The sequence below is a fragment of the Moschus berezovskii genome, chromosome 7 (assembly GCF_049115385.1).
Source record: "Moschus berezovskii isolate FMDL1 chromosome 7, NW_MosBer_1.0, whole genome shotgun sequence".
Lineage (NCBI taxonomy): Eukaryota > Metazoa > Chordata > Mammalia > Artiodactyla > Moschidae > Moschus > Moschus berezovskii.
Genome location: NC_142466.1, coordinates 106,084,082 through 106,106,605, shown reverse-complemented (window position 1 = coordinate 106,106,605; position 22,524 = coordinate 106,084,082). Strand labels below are relative to the sequence as shown.

The 22,524-nt window shown below is 46.7% G+C and overlaps 1 protein-coding gene across 10 annotated transcripts in view; it reads left to right on the top strand.

Annotated features, from left to right (window-relative positions):
• Window positions 1-22,524, top strand: part of EPB41L4B (erythrocyte membrane protein band 4.1 like 4B) — a 143,943-nt gene that overhangs the window by 22,714 nt on the left and 98,705 nt on the right. For all 10 annotated transcript variants that reach the window (XM_055427544.2, XM_055427547.2, XM_088838257.1 and 7 more), the window contains exon 2: window positions 15,150-15,254. In XM_055427544.2, coding sequence (XP_055283519.2) covers window positions 15,150-15,254 — 105 coding nt within the window. The remainder of the gene's footprint in view (window positions 1-15,149; window positions 15,255-22,524) is intronic.

Sequence of the window (22,524 nt, the reverse complement as noted above, 5' to 3'; positions counted from 1 at the left end):
GGGACTCCTCCCTTGGCGAGTCCTTCTCCGCAGTGAGTGAATCCACAAAGGCGCGTTCACTTGGGCCTCATTTCCCTTCCGCTTAGGGCTGTAAGGTCCACTGGTGTGCCTTTGCTCAGACATCAAGATCGTGGATTGGAGGGGCTTGGGCCCCACGTGGCTGTAGAGGAATACAGGCCGTGTGCTTCCGTTTGCATCTAGAACTGCAAGATGGGCACAGCCCGTCTGCAGCCCCTGTGGGAGGGAGGGAGAGAGGGGGATTGGGAAGACATGCTCGGGATGTCCAGGAGCTGGGAACAGCTCTGTCTTTTGACCAGGGCGGTGGCTGCATACTCATAGTCATTTCTGATCATTCCTAGCGTTGTACACAGGTGACCTGTGCAGTTTTGTCTGTGTGTGTCATGCTCCAATTAAAAAGTAGACTAAAGGTTTGTACAAGGCTTTAAAAAATTTCCACATTTCACATAAAGGAATTTCGATTTTGTAGCTTTCTTGCGCAACTGGAAAGTCTGATAGCTTGGTCTGAATTCTCTTAGAGCAGCAGTTGATTAGATCTGTGTGGTGCCTGCCCCCAGTTCACTTGTGAGCACCATCCAGCAGGAAGGTCCCTGAGAAGGTATAAGCATTGGGGTTCAGTGCCTGGTTTGGAGAGAGTCTTGGAGAAAAATCTTTTGACACAGATTTGAAGTCCTGGGTCACTGAGGTCTTCTCTTACGTGTGAAATCATTCTAGGTGAATTAGTTCTGGTTGAACTGGGAGATTTTGGGGTTAGCTATGACCAATCTATAGCAGTGAGAGATGATTGCTGTATGTGAGAGGGGTTGCTGTACTGTGTGTGTTTAGTCACTAAGTCATGTCTGATTCTTTGCGACCCCATGGACTGTAGCCTGCCAGGCTCCTCTGTCCATGGGATTCTCCAGGCAAGAATTCTGGATTGGATTGCCGTCCCCTTCTCCAGGGGATCTGCCTGACCCAGGGATTGAACCCGAGTCTCTTACATTGTAGGCGGATTCTTTACCACTGAGCCACCAGGGAATCCCTCTGTATTAATGCCCTTTGTGCCTAGGTGTTTAGTTCTGTAGACAATTTCCTATTTGTGTCTTCTACTTTAAAGTAACATTCCATAATACTACATAGTACTATTTCATACTTTTTTTTTTTTTACCATGTTTGCTGCTGCTGCTAAGTCACTTCAGTCGTGTCCGACTCTGTGCGACCCCATAGACGGCAGCCCACCAGGCTCCCCCGTCCCTGGGATTCTCCAGGCAAGAACACTGGAGTGGGTTGCCATTTCCTTCTCCAATGTGTGAAAGTGAAAGTGAAGTTGCTCAGTCACATCCGACCCCCAGCGACCCCACGGACTGCAGCCCACCAGGCTCCTCCATCCATGGGATTCTCTAGGCAATAGTACTGGAGTGGCTTGCCATTGCCTTCTCCGACCATGTTTGCTATTCAGTATTTATTGCTTTTAAAAATGCATCTGTGATTGGAACATTTTTCCTCGTTCATGGGTAAGGAGAGGCTCGCTTTCTGTGTGGTGAACTTGTCGCCAAGAGTCTTCTCACCCCAGCTCACACTAAACACAGACCACTTACCTCATAATAATCTTGACAATGCCATCCCTGCAAATCCAGACCCAGGGAGTGCCCGTAGGCATCACACCCTCCTTTTCTTCTTCTGAATGTGTCATTCTCTGCCTCCTTCTTCCAGGAGACTTTTTTAAGACTACTGACTCACCAAAGGAAAGAGAGAGAGAGAAGAATGAAAAATCAAAGGCCCCTGTAACAGGACAGCTTTATTTTATGCCCCTCCATCAGGGGCATGGGTGATAGTGCTTCAGGTGTAGTTTCATGACCCTAGCAGTCACACTCATCAGAGACAAGGTTAAAAGTTTTTTATGTGCCTTTCCACTCATTAACCTGTTTTGAAAATCTTCCACATACACAGAACTGAGTAAATTAAGCCCTGGAATTCTGTGCCTCAGCAGTTGGTGTGATCACTGAAAGTGCTAACATGGTAGTCACTCACTTGTGTCCCACTCTTTGCGACCCCGTGGACAGAAGCACACCAGGCTTCCCTGTCCCTCACCATCTTCTGGAGCTTGCTCAAGCCAGATTAAAAATTGGTCCTAACTTGAATCTCCCTGTACTACCCAGCTTGGGCTGCCGTAAGCAAAGTACCATGGTGTCAGTGGCTTGAACAATAGAAATTTATCTTTTCATAGTTCTAGAGGCTGGAAGTCCAAGCTCAAGGTGCCGGCAGAGTCAGGCCTCTCTCCTTGCCTTGAGGATGGCCGCTCTCTTGCTGCCCCGTCTCCTCCTGTCTTCAGGTGGTCTTTTCTGTATGCAGCCTTGGTGTCTGTGTGTGTGGCCCCTGTTTATAAGGACACCAGTCAGATAGGATAGGGCACATGCTAATGAGCTCATTTTAACTTAATTACCTCTTCTCCAGTTACAGCCACGTTGGGAAGCATTGGAGGGTTAAGGCTTCAACATATGAATTTGAGGGGGGCATAGTTCATCTTCTAACACTCCCCAGTCACTCCTCCTCTGTAAAGTTCATCTTCCGCGAGTTGATAGGCCACCTAGAATGAAGCCTGTCTCCACAGACCTGCCCTATGGGTGAACCCAGGGGCCAAGCCCAGTTAAATTCATCATTTCATTTCTTGCCATCCTCAAACATTCCTACCAGGTAAGACATTTCTGACACCGGTCTCAACCTAAGCTGAGGACCAGGGCTGGGACTCAGATCCCTGCCACGCTGATCCCAGAGTCCATGCTGTCAGCCGCTGCATCATGGGGTGTGTTGCGACACCCAGAACTTTCAGAGCTGTAAAGGGCTCCAAGGAGAGAAGGGGGGCGGTCATTGCAGGTCCCAGTAATTGAAGGATGTGAGGTAGCACCGACCTGCCTTACTCTGCAAATTTAGTCGCGTTCCTAAGTTGCAGGATCGGTGGGGGCAGTCGTCCACCCAAAATTAGTTCTTTCTGTTCATGTTTCTTGGCTGGGTTTCCTGGGAATTCATTGCATATTTATTTATGTGAAGTTATTTGCTTTTAGAATCACATGGATGGGGAATCTGCAATCTGGCTGCAAAAAGTGATTTGGCAATTTATTTTCGGGGCTGCCCTTCTTCCAGCAGCTTGTTTCAAACTCAACCTCTGGCACAAAGGCATCCATCATTTTAATTGCATGTTACTGTTTGGCCAGGCACAAATTTGTTTCATTTTCTTTTCCTTTCTCCTGTGATTTCTTTCTTCTTTTTTCCCCCCCATTTCTGATCCACCGTTTTAAAAAGCCAAAAATATTTGCCCAAACCAGATACTTCTTATAGCCAAGAGACTTTTAACACTGAAATTTTTGGTATTGCTTATTTGATCTCTAACCTTTCCATAGCAGAAATGCTAGGCTGGTTTTTTTGTTTCCTATTCAGGTAACATAATGCATTTGTCTCAAGATAGTTCTGAGAAAGAAAATTGTATTGGTCTCAGGGTCAGAAGGCTAGTGTTCTATTCTTGGCTTGGCACTGGCTCTCTGGCAACATGACCTATGTCTGGCCTTGTTTTTCCCCATCTGTAAAATGAAGAACTTGAATGTATTGATTTCTGAGCCGTCTCTGCATCTTATTTGGTAACTCGGATGCCTAGTAGGGCCTGCGTGGGGCCCTGGTCACCGTGGCCAGACACCTTCAAAGCCTCAACTTCTTTGCAGTTTGTGAAGTTTTCATTATGGAAGATTTCAAATATACAAGTTGAGACTATAGTATGATGAAACTGTCGTCTATATAGCACCCACGTTTTGTTATTTCTCTGGAGTATTTTCGAGCAGCTCCGAGACAGCTTTGTGTTGTTTAGCCTGTTAATATGTAATGCGCGCCTCTCCCTCCATGTCTGCCCTCTGTTAGCACACTCGACAAAACGAGCAGTGGTTCTTCAGTGTTGTCTGATACCAAGTCCTTGTTCGCTTGTCCTCCAGCATCTCAAAAACCTTTTTGTGGTCAGTGGTGGGCATGTTTGAATCAGGAGCCAACTGCAGACAACACATTGCATTTGGTAAATAATGTCTTTTAAGTTTCTTTGAATCCCTACCAGTCCTTTCCCCCATATACAGTGCAATTTATTGAGTTCTTAATACAGTGTCGGTGAGTGTAGAGCAAGGCAGCTTCAGTCATTCCAGCCCCTGATTTTAATATCTTTTTCCTAAACAGTTAGTGACCTTCAAAGAGTAGTTTTAAGGTTTGTTTACCCCCATTTTTTTTCAAGATTCAATGTATTTATCATTCTAATTCTTTGTCTCCAAGCAGATGATACCTGAGTTACCATCACAGTGCAAGGATTCCTAAGAAACAGTTTTTAAAGTTATGGAAAACTTTTTTGCATACTCAATCTTTTATGTACACACACATGCCATGCACACATGTTGTATCTCTGTGTTTGTATGGTTTTCTTTCTGATTATCTGTTGCATAACAGATTCCCCCAATGCTCAGTGGTTTAAAGCATCACCATTTATCATAGTTTATGGGTTCTGTTGGTCAAGAACCCATTGAGGTGGGGCCAGGCTGAGATTTTCTTTTGCTCCTCATGTCATGGACCAGGTCACCCAGGAGGACTTAGTTGCAAGATTGGCTAGTGAGGGCGGCTCATGTGATGGCTGCGCTCACATGTCTGGCACCTTGGCAGGGATGGCTGGAGGCTGAACTCAGCTGGGACAGTTGACAGGAACATCTGTTCACGGCCTCTTCAGTGTGCTAGTCTTAGTGTAGTTGGATTTTTTTACATGGTAGTTGGCTTTTCCCACAGAGCAAGTGTCCCTCGAGAACTGTCACTCACCTTGGAAATGACAGAATATCACTAATAGCATGTTCTGTGTGTTTGTAGTAGATGCAGGGAAAAGGACTCGACGGCCCTGTTTCTAAGTGGCCCCAGTTTAAACAGATCAGTGTGAAAATCAACACGATAGGCACTTGCCGCTTGGGACCTTTCAAGTCCCCCATGTACTTGTTTCTCTTTTGATGTAAGGTGGAGGGCACTAAGCTGGGAAGCACTTGCCTGAGAGGTCATTCAGGACAGTCTCCTGCCCCCGATCCCATTCTCCAGAGCTTTGTGTGGACTCAGTTGGGCCAAGAGCATTGTGACTGGTCCATGACTCACCTTGCTTAATAATAAAGGTGAGGAGAGTCTCCAAATCCAGAATTGTAAGAGTAATTTGTCCAGTGGACCTTGGTGTTAGGGAGGTTGTCTGATATTTTTGTCCCCGTCAGTAAGGATCACATATTAAAATGTGCTTGACAGTGTGTGCTCAGTTGCTAAGTCCTGTCTGACTCTGCGACTCCACGGACTGTAGCCCTCCAGGCTCCTCTGTCCATGGGATTCTCCAGGCAAGAATACTGGAGTGGGTTGCCATGCCCTCCTCCAGGGGATCTTCCTGACCCAGGGATCGAACCCTGTCTCCTGCATTGGCAGGTGGGTTCTTTACCACTGAGCCAGCAGGGAAGCCTGGGCCTGATAGTAGTTACCCCCAAAGTAAAGAGTATTCACCATGTGCTGTTTTAGGATTTCTTACTGAAAGGGGAAGGTATAATATTTGAAGTGTTGAGTGAAACCAGTTTTCAGGGCTGCCAGGATCAAGTAGCGTTAGTGTCCAGACTTTATTCAGCACTTTGAGGAGTGAAGGTGAAGGTCTCCCTTTAGCTGACTGCTGAGTCACATGTGGTCGGCACGGTTGGAAGCAACTAATGGGAGACAGAAACTGAGGTCATCAGAAGGTGTTAGGTATTCCATGCTGATTGCAAGAAGGTTCATAGGATCATGGCTGTTGGGGCCATTTAATTCTCATAGCAGAAACAAATGAGAGTTGTGACTTTCGGCCCAAAGATGGCTTATCAGCCTGGAACAGAGGCTGATCGATAGGTAATAAGGGAGCACAAAGTCTCAGTGTTTTAGATTGATCGCTCCATCCCTGGAAGCCAGTGTGGCGGTGCTCTGTGCAGGAACCGTTAAGCCTACTGTCTACCCGCCGAGACCTCATGTCCCATGTGGAGAGCCCTGCGCCCCTGGTTGGAAGAGCACCCCATTCACACTGCCTCCTTTCACTGACTCGCACACCAAGATAATAGTCACTTTCTTCTAAGACTATTCTCACTTGTTGACTGAAACTAAGGGCAGTGGTTGCTTCCTCCGATTTCTAAGGGATGGTTAGCCAGGCGGGTCAGGAAATTAGTAACACGTACTCTGTTTTATCAGAATTGAATTTCCAGGAGCCGACCAGACTCTTGGTGTCCCCCACAGAAAATGTCTTGGCTTCTGGGTTAGTGTGTAAGCGAATCAACTACTTTTCATTCTGCCCCGACTTCCCTGCCTCCGAACAGAATGGGAATTGCCCCCCACCTCCCACCAGGAGGCCTGCTGGTGTTTGACCCTGTGGCCCTGTCTCCCAGCTGTAGCCAAGACCACGCACGAAGCACGCTTTCTGCAGCCGTGTGTTGAATTGGGCTTAAGAAATATTTGCTGGCTGGACACGTTGCATGTGTTTGGAGCCAAAGAGGTGCATGAGCCGACTGGAGAAGCAGTGGGATGAGATGGAAGGAGCTGTGTCCTCGGAATCCAGAAGACGCGGTTCTGGTTCTTGGTCTGCCACTTGTGAGCAATAGGATCTTGGTTATGTTGATCTCTCTGAGGCTCAGGCTCTTTCTCTGCAAACTGGGGTCATGGAACCTTGGTAAACATGGAAGCCTTCTTCAACTGGGAGGTGGAATTTATAAGCTAGACAGCCTGGCCTTCAATCCAGCAGATTAGGGACCCTCTGCATTGTCTTTGCATCAGTAGATTTCAGTTTTGAGTCACCAGATCTTGCTGAGGGCTGAGCTGCTATTTCTCACTCAGGATGAAATTTCAAGGTAACTTTATTCTGTAATTTCAGATATTTGTGTTTATGACATCCTGGTGTAAACAGTGTATATTTCTTTGTGACGACTTAGTAGTGATGGCAGTGGGAACAGAGACCCCTGGCCCTTCTGTGTGCACGTGAAGGTAATGGAGAGCTGCTTTCCTACTAAGGTTCAGAGAAAAGTAGCAAGTTAGCAAGTTTGGGGGTAAGGGTAGGAAGTAGTAACTAACCATGAAATTAGCACTTCCTGGAGACAGTGATGCTAAAGCTGAAACTCCAATACTTTGGCCACCTCATGCGAAGAGTTGACTCACTGGAAAAGACTCTGATGCTGGGAGGGATTGGGGGCGGGAGGAGAAGGGACGACAGAGAATGAGATGGCTGGATGGCATCACCGACTCGATGGACATGAGTTTGAGTGAACTCTGGGAGTTGGTGATGGACAGGGAGGCCTGGCGTGCTGTGATTCATGGGGTCGCAGAGTCGGACACAACTGAGCGACTGAACTGAAGTGAACTGAGAGACAGTTGAAAGATGCCTTGAGGCAGGTACCTTCTGGGAACCAATGGCCAGGAAGACCACTGATGAGAACAGTTAGAGTTCTGGGAGCTGTTTAAACAAGGGGTGTTTAAGAAAGGAAGGAGTTGATCTCCAAGAACTAACATGGGTTTCCTCAAAATCCCAAAGCCAGGCTAGCCTGTTTTCCTTTAAATAGGATTACTAGATCATATATTTGTTCAGTTCAGTTCAGTAGTTCAGTCGTGTCTGACTGAGATCCCATGGAATGCAGCACATCAGGCTTCCCTGTCCATCACCAACTCCTGGAGCTTGTTCAAACTCATGTCCATCGAGTTGTTGATGCCATCTAGCCATCTCATTCTCTGTCGTCCCCTTCTCCTCCTGCCTTCGATCTTTCCCAGCATTAGGGTCTTTTTCAATGAGTCAGTTCTTTGCATCAGGTGGCCAAAGTATTGGAGTTTCAGCTTCAGCATCAGTCCTTCCAATGAATATTCAGGACTGATTTCCTTTAGGATGGACTGGTTGGATCTCCTTGCAGTCCAAGGGACTCTCAAGAGTCTTCTTCAACACCACAGTTCAAAAGTATCCATTCTTTGGCGCTCAGTTTTCCTTATAGTCTGACTCTCACATCCATACATGACCACTGGAAAAACCATAGCTTTGACTAGATGGACCTTTGTCGGTACTTGTTCAGCATTTGGCAAAAAAAAAACAAAAAAAACACATTGTGTTATTCTTGTGGATGTGTGAGGGAAATAAGGTTTGGATGAAAGTGATAATAATTCCTTTGTGTGTATAGGACACTGCAGTTGACAGCGGATGCTTGTTTGCTTTCTTTTTTATTAATGCAGTGACTTAGCAGGGTGGACAGGGTAGAGGAGAGTACCCATTTTTCAGATGGAGAAGCTGAGACTTGGCATGGGGGTTGCCTAAATTCACAGTCATATTGCTAGAAAAGAAACAGAGCTGGTTTTCCACCCCAGCATTTTGGCCTCTAAGAGTCCCAGGGCATGGCTCCACCGTGGTACAACTGTGTATATTTATAACCGGTTTGAGGCCATCATCAGACGGGCACCTTAATACTTAGAGCTAAAGAAAGACTCTACACCTCCTCCCACCCTCTCCTCCACCTCCACCCTCTGTCCCTTTCTGCTTATCAAGTTTCCATATGTTATAAAACTTAAGATCAGTAACTGATAAATGGAATGATAACCTGGGACCACTCGGGGGACTCTTGCTGTGGCCCACAGATGAGGTGATGTGGCCTGAGCCGTAATGGAGAGGAAGGAGTGAGCCTTCCGAAGATGGGTGCAGAGGGACTTGCCCTCTGATGGATGTGGAGCCAGTGTATGGAGGGGAGAGAGCCTCTTGGGCCTCCAAGGCTCCTGAAATCCTTTCTCTGCCCAGATGGTATGCTTCCCACCACCTAGGATGTGCACGCTTGACTGGCACTCTCACACACAGCTTATTTCCTCCTTTCAAACCTACCTGGGATGCACAGCATTGAATGCTCTGGAGACTAATGAGATTTGGATGGCTGGCCTTCTATCTTCTTTGTTCTTCCAGGACCGCTGTTGACTTATTATGTTGCACGTGGGTCAGATTGCAGTGAGACGTTGCTCGTTGCATCTTATCTGAGAGGGTCAGGCTGGTTCATTTATCTGCGGGACAGTTAAGACATCAGCTGTCCAACAGTCTTCCTTATCGGAACCTTAGCTGGGAACCAGCAAATAGACTAAATCAGAACCTCTGACTGGCCAGCGAAGGTATCACAGTGTCCATACCTTTCCCTGCCGGCTGCCTGCCTGACCCTGTCTTTAGCTGGCAACCTGGTACTCTTATTTTACATGGTTTTAATGTGCATGGTTATTTTTAGCTCCTGTCAGATCAGAAAGAGCTGCTATGGAAAGCCATACTGTCTGCAAACCGCTAGTTGCTGGTTCTTGTGAGAAGTGATGTGTTGAGATGGGAGGCTGAAAAACTAGGTGATGTGATGCAAGAACTCAAGGATAGAGCTCTCAAGGTCCTGCTGTGTTTGGGGCATCTCTCCATACATGTCATGTGGTTGGATTTCAAGATGGTGCTCAGAACTTTGAAAGATTTTACACTGAGTATATTTTACACTAAGCTTGGGAAAGCAGGGAGATAAGTGGTCCTGCGACCTGTGGGCTTGGGTCTTAAGCTTTTTAGGCGGACTTCATTCTCCAAGAAGAATTTGTTCTTCCTTAGTTTCCTGTAGTTGCTCCTTCCAGACTTTGTGACCCCAGTGTACCCCATTGTCTGGAAGGGTGAGTGGCATTTGATGAGCAGTTGATAAACATTTGTTGAATGAGTGAGTGAATTCCTCACAGAGAGGGCAACTTAGTTAACGATGAAGCAACAGGATCAGCTTCTAGTCTTGTCACATTAACTGATCTCCTTGTGTAATCACTTGACAGCACTTCATGTAATAGTCACAAAATCGTGTTTAGGTAAATGGCCTTGGAAGTACAGCACAGTTCCCTAGATGCTTGTTCATGGAAAACTTAATTTGAAAAGATTTTAATGAGCGTATTCTCATTTTTAGGTCTGCTGCTTGGGAAATAGCAGTCTGTTTTTTGTGCTTTAGCATGGCCCCTCCAGAAGACCCATTTCATGGCCCTAGACCCTACACATCCCCCATCCATCCATCCATCCTGTCCGTCCATCCAGCCATCCAGCAGACATTTGTGGAGTGCCTGCTGGGTGCCAGCCAGGCATGTGCTTTGGGGATGGAGGGAGGAAGGGGTGGTACCCAGGGGAACTCAGCAGGTCTCTGCCCTTAGGAGTGCTGAGTCTGAAGCAGGAGTAAGATGGGAACATGAGTAGCCATGGTGCAGTATGTTAAGCGTGCCTGTAGTAAAGGCCTGAGCCTGCTGTGGGAACCCACGGGAGGGGCACTTGCTGCCTTTGAAGGGGCGGGAGAACAGCGTTGGGGAGGTTGCCGAGGAAGGGTGTGTCTGGGCGAGTAAGCCCGGGATGACAGCCTGCAGGCTGCTAGGGGCTGCTCTCAGTAAGGTGTCCTGGCTGGTGGTGCAGATGAATTATCTGGGACCCTCTCAGTTTTGAGAGTGGACGCACTGTGGGCTGGGAGGAGTGAGCGATGGTTGCTTCAAGTGCTGTGGTCTTGGTCCTTCTGTCTTCAGCCCCCTGGGACCTATTTCAAGGACCTTTTTATTCATTCCAGCCCTCATAATTTCATCAGATTCTTTCTAGACGCAGTAAGGGCCACTGGGAATTCCCCCTGCCAGCAGAAGAGACCAAAGAGTGTACTTGGTTGGGAGGTGAGTGGGGGGAAGTGTTTATAGGTGAGTGAAAATGGGTACGTACTACCCACCAGACTCTGCTGTCTGCCACCTCCACGTCCAGCTGAGTGAGGGTCTGCCAGTAAGAGGAGCCCATCTGACATTGGCAGGAGGGGCCCACTGCCCCTAGAAAGGTTATTTTCCCAGCCGCCACCTTGAGCTCCTTCTGAATTAAGAGCCTTTTAGAAAGACATGAGAAAAATAAAATTTGGAATGACCTGGACAGAGACTTCTTCGCTTTCACTTTTCACTTTCACACGTCGGAGAAGGAAATGGCAGCCCGCTCCAGTGTTCCTGCCTGGAGAATCCCAGGGACGGGGGAGCCTGGTGGGCTGCCATCTGTGGGGTCGCACAGAGTCGGACACGACTGAAGTGACTTAGCAGCAGCAGCAGACAAAGACGTCGGCTAACTCCCGTCATTTTACATTTGCGGAACCGTGCTTTTTTGAGTTCAGAGCCCGAGAGTGTTAAAATTTCATACCTGGATGGTAAGCCCTGAACCAAAAGAGACCCAGGTGGGGAGCAGGTTGGGTTTGGGGTCAGTTGAATTTTGGTGGCACTGTGTATCCAGGGGACCGGGTCTGATTAGCAGCCATGGGGAGGAAGTCCGGAGTGGCCATATGGATTGGGGGAGATTATGAATTGCTTTAAGGTTGCAGTTAGTGGTGCATCTGGGACTAGAGGTCTCTTGCTTCCTCGCAGCCCAGTTGTTTCTGCCATATCCTGCTGCTAAAGCTTTACTCTGACTAGTTCTTTCCCACTAGGAAACCCACTAATGAAGCCTTGGCACCGTGCTAATAGGTGTTGCATGGGGCTGGTAGCACTGGATAGTAATTGGAAAAAATACCTGCAGAAAATGGATTGTTATGGGCAGGGAGGAAGAGTGCCAGGATTGTGATTTTTTTTTTTTTTTTAACATTGTCTTTGTTGCCTAACAACTGCCAAAAGATCGGTGTTAAAGAAAACTCAGGAAATAAAGCATCCATTCTGTCTCCGTGCTAACGCAACTATTGTAATTTTTGCCACTCTCCTGTTTTTATCAAGTAGTCCATGTGCAGTCCATACATAGATTTATGTAGCTGGAATCACAGTTTGCTGTTCCCTTGTGCTCTGTTTATTGAACATTTGTCATAAGAATTTTCCATAGTTCTGTCTCATCTTCATAATTCTCTTTTGTAACAGCCGAATAATATTCTGATGTGCTGGTGGGCCCCAGTGCTGTGTTCTGTGATTGGAATTTTGATTGTTTCTCCTTTTTGCCCGCCCCCAATCCCACCTTATTTCTCCACGAGATTCGTTTTACAGAGAATGTCACTGCATGTCAAGACTTCTGGAATCTTGTGTTGAATTGTTGCTTTCAGAGGAGTATTTCTGGGAAAGGAAGGAGACTGTAATTTGTTGTTGAAGTTGTTGTTTTTTTTTTTAACTTTTTGTTGTTGTTTATTCATATAACACAAATAGAGGCGTACAAAGGAAACAAAAAGGTACAGTTTAATGAACTACTAGAAAGTAGACAGACAACGTGGTACCGTCAGCCACATCAAAAGCTGGAACACTGCCAGCCAGCCGGAAGTTCACAGTTGTTGCCTCCTCCCAGCCCCATGCCCAGCCCCAAGAGCAACACCTACCCTGACTTTATTGTAATCGCTTCTTCACTGTCTTTCCAAGATTGCTCACCCAAGTGTGCATCCCTGGATACTGCAAGTTAAGCTTGCCTGTTTACAAATGTCTTTTAAACCTCTTTCAATCTCTACGTGTCCTCTCAATCTCTTCTCTTCCCTATATTCTGTTTGTCGAGGAAAGTGGGTCATTCGTCCTGAGGAGTTTCTACAATTTCCCACAGGCTGCATCTTACCAGTTGTGGTTCTTTGTAGTTTAGAACATTCCTCTGCATTTCCTGTAGTTGGATCTGGTGGTTTAACCAGCCCCAAGGTAGTTTTTCCCTGTGGAAAGAGAGGTGTGGGGAGCAAGATTATACCTTGGGTGGTAGGATTTTTCACCTGGTTATCTGTCTCCAGTTGCAGTGTTAGTAGCCACTGGCATCCAGTACTTAGAGCCTGCCATTCATTAGAGCTACAAAATTGTGATACCACAGTTTTGTTATTCTTTCTTCATTTATTTGCTGGAATACTACTCTAAAGAAAAACTCTGCCTCTCTGCTATTTTTAGTAGTTTATTTAGAGAGATTCACATACCATACATTCACCTAGTGGGTTTTAGTATATTCATAGAGTTGCACATCTATGACCATGGTCAATTTTAGACCACTTCATTAACCGCCCCCCCCCAAACCCTGTTCATCTTTGCTGTCACCCCACACACCTGGCAGCCCTCAGTTCAGTTCAGTTCAGTCGCTCAGTCATGTCCGACTCTCTGCAACCCCATGAATCACAGCACGCCAGGCCTCCCTGTCCATCACCAACTCCCGGAGTTCACTCAAACTCATGTCCACAGAGTCGGTGATGCCATCCAGCCATCTCATTCTCTGTCATCCCCTTCTCCTCCTGCCCCCAACCTTTCCCAGTATCAGAGTATTTTCCAGTGAGTCAGCTCGTGGCATGAGGTGGCCAAAGTATTGCAGTTTCAGCTTTAGCGTCAGTCCTTCCAATGAACACCCAGGATTGATCTCCTTTAGAATACCTGGTAGCCCTAAGCAGTTACTAATTATCAATCTAATTTCTGACTCTAGACTTAATGTTCTGGACATCTCAAATAATATGTGGTCACTTGTAACTTATAACCAGGTTCTTTCACTTAGTATAATGTTTTCAGAGTCCATCAGTGTTATAGCATGTATCAGAACTTTATTCCTTTTTATGGCCAAATAGTATTTCATTGTGTGGATGTGCTACATTGTGTTTATCCATTCATCAATTGATAGACATTCGGATTGCTTCCATTTTGGGACTATTATGAATAATGCTGCTGTAAACATTTTTGTACCAGTTTCTGTGTGAGCATATGTTTTCATTTTTCCTTGGATATTTACCTAGAAGTGGAATTGCTGGGTCAAATGGTAACTCTGTGTTTAACTGTTTAAGAAGTTGCCAGGCTTCTTTTCTAAATTAGCTACCCAATTTGACATTCCCATCAGCAATATAAGAGGGTTCCAATTTCTCCAACATTGGTTATCTGTCTTTTTTTGTTGTTGTAGCCCTCCGAGTGGGTATGAAGTGTCTAATTGTGTTTGTTATTTGCACTTCCCTGATGACTAATGATGTTGAGCATCTTTTGATATGCCTGTTGGCTATTCGTCTCTCTTAGGTGAACTCTCTCTGTCTCTGTAGATGTGTGTATGCTCTGTCACTCAATCAGGTCTGATTCTTTGAGACCCCCTTGTAGCCCGCCAGGCTGCTCTGTCCATGGGATTCCCCAGGCAAGAATACTGGAGTGGGTCACCATTTCCTTCTCCAGGGGATCTTCCCGACCCAGGGGTCGAACCCCCATCTCCTGCACTGCAGGTGGCTTCTTTACCACTGTGCCACCCGGGAAGTCCTCATCTCTATATATCCTTGACCTGTGTTTAAATTGAGTATTTGTCTTTTTATTGTTGAGTTGTAATAATTCTTTGTATGTTCTAGAGAAGTCCCTTATCAGAAGTATCATTTGTAAAATTTTCTCCCATTCTGGATTGTCATTGTACTTTCTTGATATCTTTGTGTTCTTCGAAGGATAAAAGTTTTACATTTTGATGATGTCCAGTTTGTTTTTTTCTTTTGTTGCTTGTGCCTTTGGTGTCTTAGCTAAAAAACTTTTGCCTAATCCAAGGTCATGAAGATTTGTGTGTGTTTTATTGTGAGTTTTATAGTTTTAACTCTTACATTTAGGTCTTTGATTCATTTTAAGTTAATTTTTGTATATGCTGTCATCTACTCTTTGGTCTTTCCTGGTGGCTCAGTGGTAAGGAATCTGCCTTCAACGCAGGAGATGAGGGTTTGATTCCTGGGTTGGGAAAAACCCCTGGAGAAGTAAATGGCAACCCACTCCAGTATTCTTGGCTTTGAAATCCCATGGACAGGGGAGCCTGGCAGACTGCAGTCCATGGGGTCGCAAAAGAGTGGGATATGTCTTAGCAACTAAACAACAGCCACTCTTTGGTTTCCTAGTGCTGCAGCTAAAGGCAGGATCAATGCTTGACTTTTTTTTTTCCTATTTATTAACTATTTATCATATTAAGATGTTGGTTCCCTAATCAATAAAGTTGGTGGGGTTTTCTTGTTATCATGTATACTTTAGATTTAATCATGAGTTTGTATTATAATAAAAAATAATTGCATTTAAATAAATTTGTGTACTCTGACACATATGTGTTTGGTAGAGAGAGGAAAGTGATTTTGTTGTTTGTTTGGGTGTTTTTTTTTAAAATCTTGTTTCTTATCAACTGTCACCTCCTAAAATTTCATCTACCCATTATATTCCAGAAACACGCCAAAGGCCAGGATTTGTTTGATCAGATTGTGTACCACTTAGACCTGGTGGAAACAGATTACTTTGGCCTACAGTTCCTCGACTCTGCGCAAGTTCCGGTAAGTATTCCTTTGATTCCTTGCATGATGGACTGGCTAATCACAGGTCCATGGTTACTGGAAATTGGTGGAGAAAGACAGGAGTAAAACTGCATTACTGTTGTGGTAAAGAGCATTGGGATGGAAGTGCTGGCACCCACGGGAGGTGATGCCTCCATGACGCCCCACCCTGGAGGTGTCCAGGATCTTGTTGCACATGGGGATGTGCTAGGGAGACATTTTGAAGCTCGAGGATGCAGTGTAGGCACATCTCTAGAGTCGGTAGCAAGAAATCTCATTGTAAGAATTCTTCTGGGGATGCTGTGCATATTTTTAACTAGCAGAAGAGGCTGTGCCACCGTCTTCTCGTGGACTCTTGCCAGGTGTAGAGAAGCAGGTGCTGTAAGCAAGCTGAAGCGCAGCCAGGCTTAGTGGGCTCTGGGGCCGGGTGGTCTGAGCAGGTCTTGGCATTGCTCGAGAGCCATCTTGCAGGCTCCAGAAGGTTGTGTTTGGTCAGCAAAGACTTCCCTCACTTTGCTGGAGACAGAACTGTCCACAGTGGAGGTGCCCGAGTAAGTGAACTCAACACAGCTCAAAACCACTCTTTTGTTTATTTTTATTCCTTTATCTATTTTATAATTAACCTACAATACTACGTTAGTTCCTGTTACACAAGATGGTAATTCGATATTTCTGTACATTTGTAAATGATCACCACAACAAGCCTATTTACAACCTCTTGCCATACAAAAGTATAGTTACTAACTATATTCTCCTTCTGTACATTTCAGACCTGTGACTCATTTATTTTGCAACTACTGGATGTTTGTACTTCTTAATCACCTTCACCTATTTTTTTTCTCCCTCCTTCCCTCCTGGCAACCACCTGTTTGTCCTCTGTATCTATAATTCTGCTTCTATTTTGTAATGTTTGTTCATTTGTTTCTTAGACTCCACACAAAAGTGATATCATACCATATTTGTCTTTCACTGTCTGATTTATTTCACTTAGCATAATACCCTCTAGATCCATCCGCGTTGTCACAAATGACAAGATGTCATCATTTTTTATGGCTGAGTAGTATTCTGATGTGTATGTATAGATACTGCATCTTCTAGATCCATTCATCTATTGATGGGCACTTGGGTTGCTTCCATATCTTAGCTATTATAACAGTGCAATGAGCGTAAGAGTACATACATCTTTTCTCATTAGTGTTTTTGTTTTCTCTGGATAAATATCCAGGAGTGGAGTGCTGGATCATACCGTAGTTCTGTTTTTAATTTTTGAGGACTCTCCATACTCTTCCATAGTGGCTGCATCAGTTTACATTCCCACCAATAAGCAGTGCACAAGGGTTCCCTATTCTCCATAAACTCGCCAATACTTGTCTTTTGTTGTGTTTTTGGTAATAGACATTCTGACAGGTGTGAGATGATGGGTACTTCGTAGTTTAGATTTGGATTTTCCTGATAGTGATGTTGATCATCTTTTTATGTTGTCTGTTGGCGATCTGTGTATCTTCTCTGGAAAAATGTCTATTCAGATCTTCTCCCCCTTTCTAAATAGGATCGTGTGGATATTTTTGATGTTGAGTTGTCGGAAATCTTTGGGTATTTTGGATATTAATCCCTTATCAGATATGTCACTTGCAAAGATCTTCTTCCATTCAGTAGGTGGTGTTTTTATTTTGCTGATAGTTATCTTCACAGTGTAAAAGCTTTTTAGTTTGGTATAGTTGCATTTATTTATTTTTGCTTTTGTTTCCCTTGCTTAAGTTCAGTTCATTTCAGTTCAGTCTCTCAGTTGTGTCCGACTCTTTGCAACCTCATGAATCGCAGCATGCCAAGCCTCCCTGTCCATCACCAACTCCCGGAGTTCACCCAAACCTTGCCTAAGGAGACATTAAAAAGTACTAAGATTACTGTCAAAGAGCATACTGCCTATGTTTTCTTCTGCAGGTTTTATGATTTCAGGTCTTATGTTTAAATCTTTAATCCATTTTGAATTTATTTTTTTGTGTAGTATGAGATAGAAGTTGTTTGATTCTTCTACCTGTAGCTGTATGTATCTCCCAACACCATTTATTGAAGAGGCTATCTTTGCTGCATTTTAGATTCTTGCCTCCTTTGTTGTTGATTAATTGATGATATAAATGTGAGTTCATTTCTGGGCTCTCTGTTCCATTGAGCTATGTGTCTGTACTAGACTGTTTTGATTACTGTAGCTTTGTAGTATAGTTTGAAATCAGGGAATGTCATACTGTCAGCTTTATTCTTTTAAAAAACAAGAAAGACTTCAGAGTTTCCATTCCCAGTAGAATCTAGCTTTGGGTTTCAAAGAGAATTTATTCAGCAATCTAAAAATATTTATTGAGTGTTTGTTATGCACTCGACCCTGTTCTAAGCAGTGGATAATGCAGTGTGTGTATGTCATACCTGCGTGATAGGACAGGTGGTAATAAGGGTTAAGAAAAGTAAAGCAGAGGGAGGGGATAGAGTAAGGGGCAGTTCTATTTTAGACAGAGTGTGAAAGGGTGAGTTCTCTGGTAGGAGATGTTTGAACTGAGACCTGGAGCTCCTCCTGTGTAGCTAAGCCTTTCTACCTGAAAGACACTTTTTAAATACTTTCTGGGGTGCATGATGGTTGTAAGGAGATACTCAAAGTCGATACCTGGAAATTGGGTCTACCTGAGATGGATGGTGTGGGGCTCAGTCTGCGGTGATGCAGTGGAGCCAGGGCTTAAGTGCGCCTGGGTTACAGTGCCTGCTGGGCAGATGAGTCCCCCTGAACCCCCTGGATGCCCCCTCTATACCAGCAACTTCCGGCCCACCTTTAGGACCTCCTGTCTGCCTGCAGCCCACTCCCTTACCCCCTTGACTGTTCCAGGAGCATCCTGCTGCCTCCTTGAGTTCGTGGTCCTGATTCCTTCCTGTGAGCTGGAGACTCTCCCTGAGGCCCCCATGGCTCAGGGAAGGGCAACTGCTATCTTTGTCCCCTCTACCGTGTACTTCTGCTTCCTTTGAGGCTGTACCCTCTGACCTCATCACTCTCTTCCCATCCTTCAAGGCCTCAAGTGCCCATTTTCCTCCTCCCCGGGCAAACTCAGAACTCAAGTTGTTGACACCTCTAAATATGCCAGACCCAGTTTCCTCTCACTGAAGTTTCGTTTGAGCAAACCTCACCCAAATGCACCTTGGGTCCTGCCACTGTCCATTCATTCCAAGATCCAGGATTCTATCGTTTCTTATCCTGTGACCAGAATAAGATCCAAGATCCTTCCAGTTCCTCCGTGCATGGCCTTGGCCCTCAGCGACCCCGCCCGGTCAAGCCTCAGGCGTGTCCTTTGTGTCCCCACTTGCCCTTTGATTCTCCTGCCCCCGAGACTGTCCCCTGACCCCCCTTCAACACGCATGCAGGCCCATCTGCTTCCTCTGCTGCTTCTCTAGGACTGCCAGGCATTGCTGGAGAGGCCATGGGCCGTGCCTTCTGGCCCAAGCACAGATCACAGATTCAGCGAAATCTAAGCCCTGAGCTGTTCCTGGAGCCTCATGAACCCCCAGTGGACCCTGAAGTGCCCCAGGGTTCCCCTTCTGAGTCTGCACCACAGACCTCTAGTCCTGTCCCCACAGAGACTGTTCTCACGGGTGGCCTCACCTCTGGCTAAGAAGACCGAGGTCATGTAGCCCGAATGCGTTGAGTTTCCTTCCCTGCACCTCAGTATCTCTCTCTCTGTCCATTCTTTTTACTGCTTTCTCTTAAGGGATTTGCCTGTTTCTCCAGCATTTATACACCTGCATCCGAGTTCCATTTCCGGTTGCTTCCTCAGTGCTGAATTTACTGTTCTCCTTGCTGTCCCCAGCATCTGACACTCGTCAGTCCTCCTCTTCCCAGAGCTGCTTTACCTGTTGTCCTTTTGTATATGGTATTTTTGGCTTCAGATTGTCTGTGGCCCAGGACTCAGTTCAGGCTCAAACCTTGCTCCTGGTCTCATGGGCTTTAGATAAGCCACCTTCTCTCCCTTGGCCTTGGTCTCCTCATCTGTAAAATGGGTTTGTTGGACATCCAAGAGCCCTTCTGGTTTTAATGTCCCGTGATTCTGAGACTAAAGGGAAGGCAGGGTACTATCCTTCACATCTCCTCTAATCAGAAGGCACCCATCTTTCTGCCTTGAGCGCCAGGTACCTGTTGCCCTGGTGGCATGTCCTTAACCCCAGGCGACCACTCCCCAGCCACTTGTTCGCCAAAAACCATGGAGGTGACTCCATTATGAAAGTCCTTGCTGTGAGCCTCTGCTCACTTGGCTGCCAGGCTTTCCCGCCTGCTGGTGCCCAGGCCCCATGTGGCAGGAGGGATGTTCACAGCGGGTCCAGGCATCCTTCCTAGGCCATCCACCTGCAGGAGCTCAGACTCTGAGCTAAAGCCTTTCCAGCCTGCAGCTCTGTGAACATGGCGTGCTTCTCTGCCCCACAAGAGCAGGTGCAGGGCCGTTATCTGCCTAACTCTGAGGATCCAAGCCATGTGGAGCAGCGGGAACTCCCAGCCCCCTTCTCATCAGTCTGCCTTCCAGTTGGGGCTCATTGCAGGCTAGGCTCTGGTGATGTTTTGTTGTTGTTTAGTCACTTCGCTTATGCTGGTGCAGCTCCTGGAATGCCCTTTCTCATTAAGAGACTTCCCTGGTGGCTCAGACAGTAAAGCATCTGTCTACAATGCGGGAGACCCGGGTTTGATCCCTCGGTGGGGAAGATCTCCTGGAGAAGGAAATGACAACCCATTCCAATATTCTTGCCTGGAAAATCCCATAGACAGAGGAGCCTGGTAGGCTACAGTCCATGGGGTCACAAAGAGTCGGACACGACTGAGTGACTTCACTTTCACTTCATCCCGTTTAACTTCTGGCCATCCTTCAAGACCAGCTCTGATGACAGCCCTTCATGCGGCATGCCCTGAACTCCCACAGTGTTTTTCCTCTGTGTAAACCTGAGTTTATTTCACCCTCCCTGGCAGTTTGCTCATTTGGCCTCAAGGTCATTATTTGTGTATGTGAGCAAACCTTTCTAATTAGATCCTAAGACTTAGGACCTTCTCCTCTTGACTTGGTGACTTGTGATAACAAGGCATACAACCTAGAACTTTAGTCTTTAGCCCCAGAAGGGACCTTAGGAGCCATTGGTCAGATTTCTCCCGTCTTCTGGGTGGGGAAACCAAAGCTCTTAGACCTTAGCAAGTCACTGAGTGAGTGGCACAGCTCGTGCACGAGCCCAGGTTTTTACAATTTCAGGTTTAGGCACTCTCTTCAGTACACGGTACTCTGGAGCCCCAGTTTTCATAGCACCAAGGTGGACGCAGTAACATCCATTTTGCAGGGAAACTGAGGGACTCTGTGAGTTAAGGGAGGAGAAAGGGCTTTGCAACCCATCATGGATGTGGGTCTGTTCTTCCAGGTAGGCAGGCTCATAAGTCATCAGGCCCCCAGAGGTGATGCACTGAGCTTAGCTGGAACCTCAAGGCTGCCTTGCCTGTAGGAGAGACCTTAGCAATGGTCTCTTTAGATGAGACTTTTTGGAAAGGTTCGCTGAGCCATTGATTTTTTTCCTAGGGTCTAGGATGAAGCACTTGGTGGCAGGTGTAATAGATGGGGCCCAGGAAGGAGACGGTCCACTTGGCCAGTGGCTTACTGCGCCGTGGTAGAGGCTCCTGCCAAGAATGACATCCCCACCCAGCCCCTGATATTCATATCAGAGGGCTGGCAGTGGCAGGACTCTTGGCACAACTCTCTGCGTCCCCAGCTCCCTGCAAAGAGCCAAGCCTGGTTTCCATAGTGAGCTGCCCAGCCCTGAAGCAAGGTCAAAGTCTATTGGCATCGCCTATTTTTAGCAGTTGGGGCTGGGGCCTCCTCTTTCTTTTTTCTGTATTAAAGCAGGAAAGCCACCCAGGAATCCATCTGTAGCTCTTGCTGGGCACAGCTCAAAGCAGGGGCATGGATTCTATTTTTACAAATCACAGCTGTCTTCTGAGGGCCCGGGCTCTGGCCTGTACCCACCCAGCTTTCTCCTGGCTGGTCTGGTAGGTGCTGTTTACTGAGTCCCCACTCTGACCTGAGACTGGCATCAAACTGAAGGCTTTATCACACTCATGTTTAATTATTCATCATTGATCCATGAAGCAGACCCATTTCACAGATGATAAAGCTGCGGTTTACTCGGAACCTCACAAAGGTTGAAGTAGGGGATAGAGCCAAGATTCAGAGCCTGGTCTGTCATTGCAGTGGCTAGCAGTTTTCCACTGGGTTATACTGATTTCAGGACACATGGTAGTATCACACCCCCCCCGACCCTGGACACCCCGCCCCCAGCAACACACACAGTCAAAACATTTAGTCAGTTCAGTGCAGTGTGACTTGGAGCTTACTCAGTGGCCAGCTCTGTGGCACATGGGTAGGCTGGACGATGTCCCTGCCTGCCACAGTCTGGTGGGGAGACAGACAAGTGGTCCCTTGGAATACTGTGGGCTCAGCCCTCTCATCTGTGAGCTTGGAGCCTGAGTGTCAGTGACGAGGTGATCAAACTGTCAGAGGGGGAGGGCGAACATGGGGAGGGCTGCGGTCCCAGAGGGCGAGAGGACTCTGCCAGGCAGAGGAGTGGCAGGGATTTGGGGCAGGAGCCACCACTGCCCCACCAAGTGGGAGCCTCCATCCCATCTTGGGGGCGGGTGTTCTACGGGGTAGGGGTAGCCATCCTGAGTCCTTTCCCAAGCTCATCCCAGCATGAAAAGAGAGCCTCTTACGGTGATCTGTTTGGCCGCAAGGAATCCAGAAAAGGTGACTTTGGCCTTTGTCTCAAGACCTGTGAGAGGTTTTCTCTCTGGTCTCTGCAGCATGGAATCGGGTAGATGGGTAATTAGGGGCCCACGGCTGCCGGGGAGGTTGACACACAGACATGGTGACTGCTGGAAAGACACGCAGAGGGACTATTGTGGCTTCACTCTGATGGGTGCCTGGAATGTCACCATGTTTGCGGACAAACCCTTCCTTGCATGTGAATGGTTCATTAGTTTCCAGAGACAGGGAGTTGATTCTTTAGCCAGTGTCAGCAGACAGCTCAGGGCACTGACGAGGGAGCTGAAGGGTGAGTGCACAGCCACAGCCCAGGCAAGTGGCAGGGCTGGGACTTGAATTCTGGTCTTCCGCCTCTTTCTCAAACACATGTCAAACAGCTCAAGAAATGCCCCAGGCCTCCCAGCAGCCTGCTTCTGAATGTTGGCAGAGTGCGGGTTTCCCTGCCCACATGC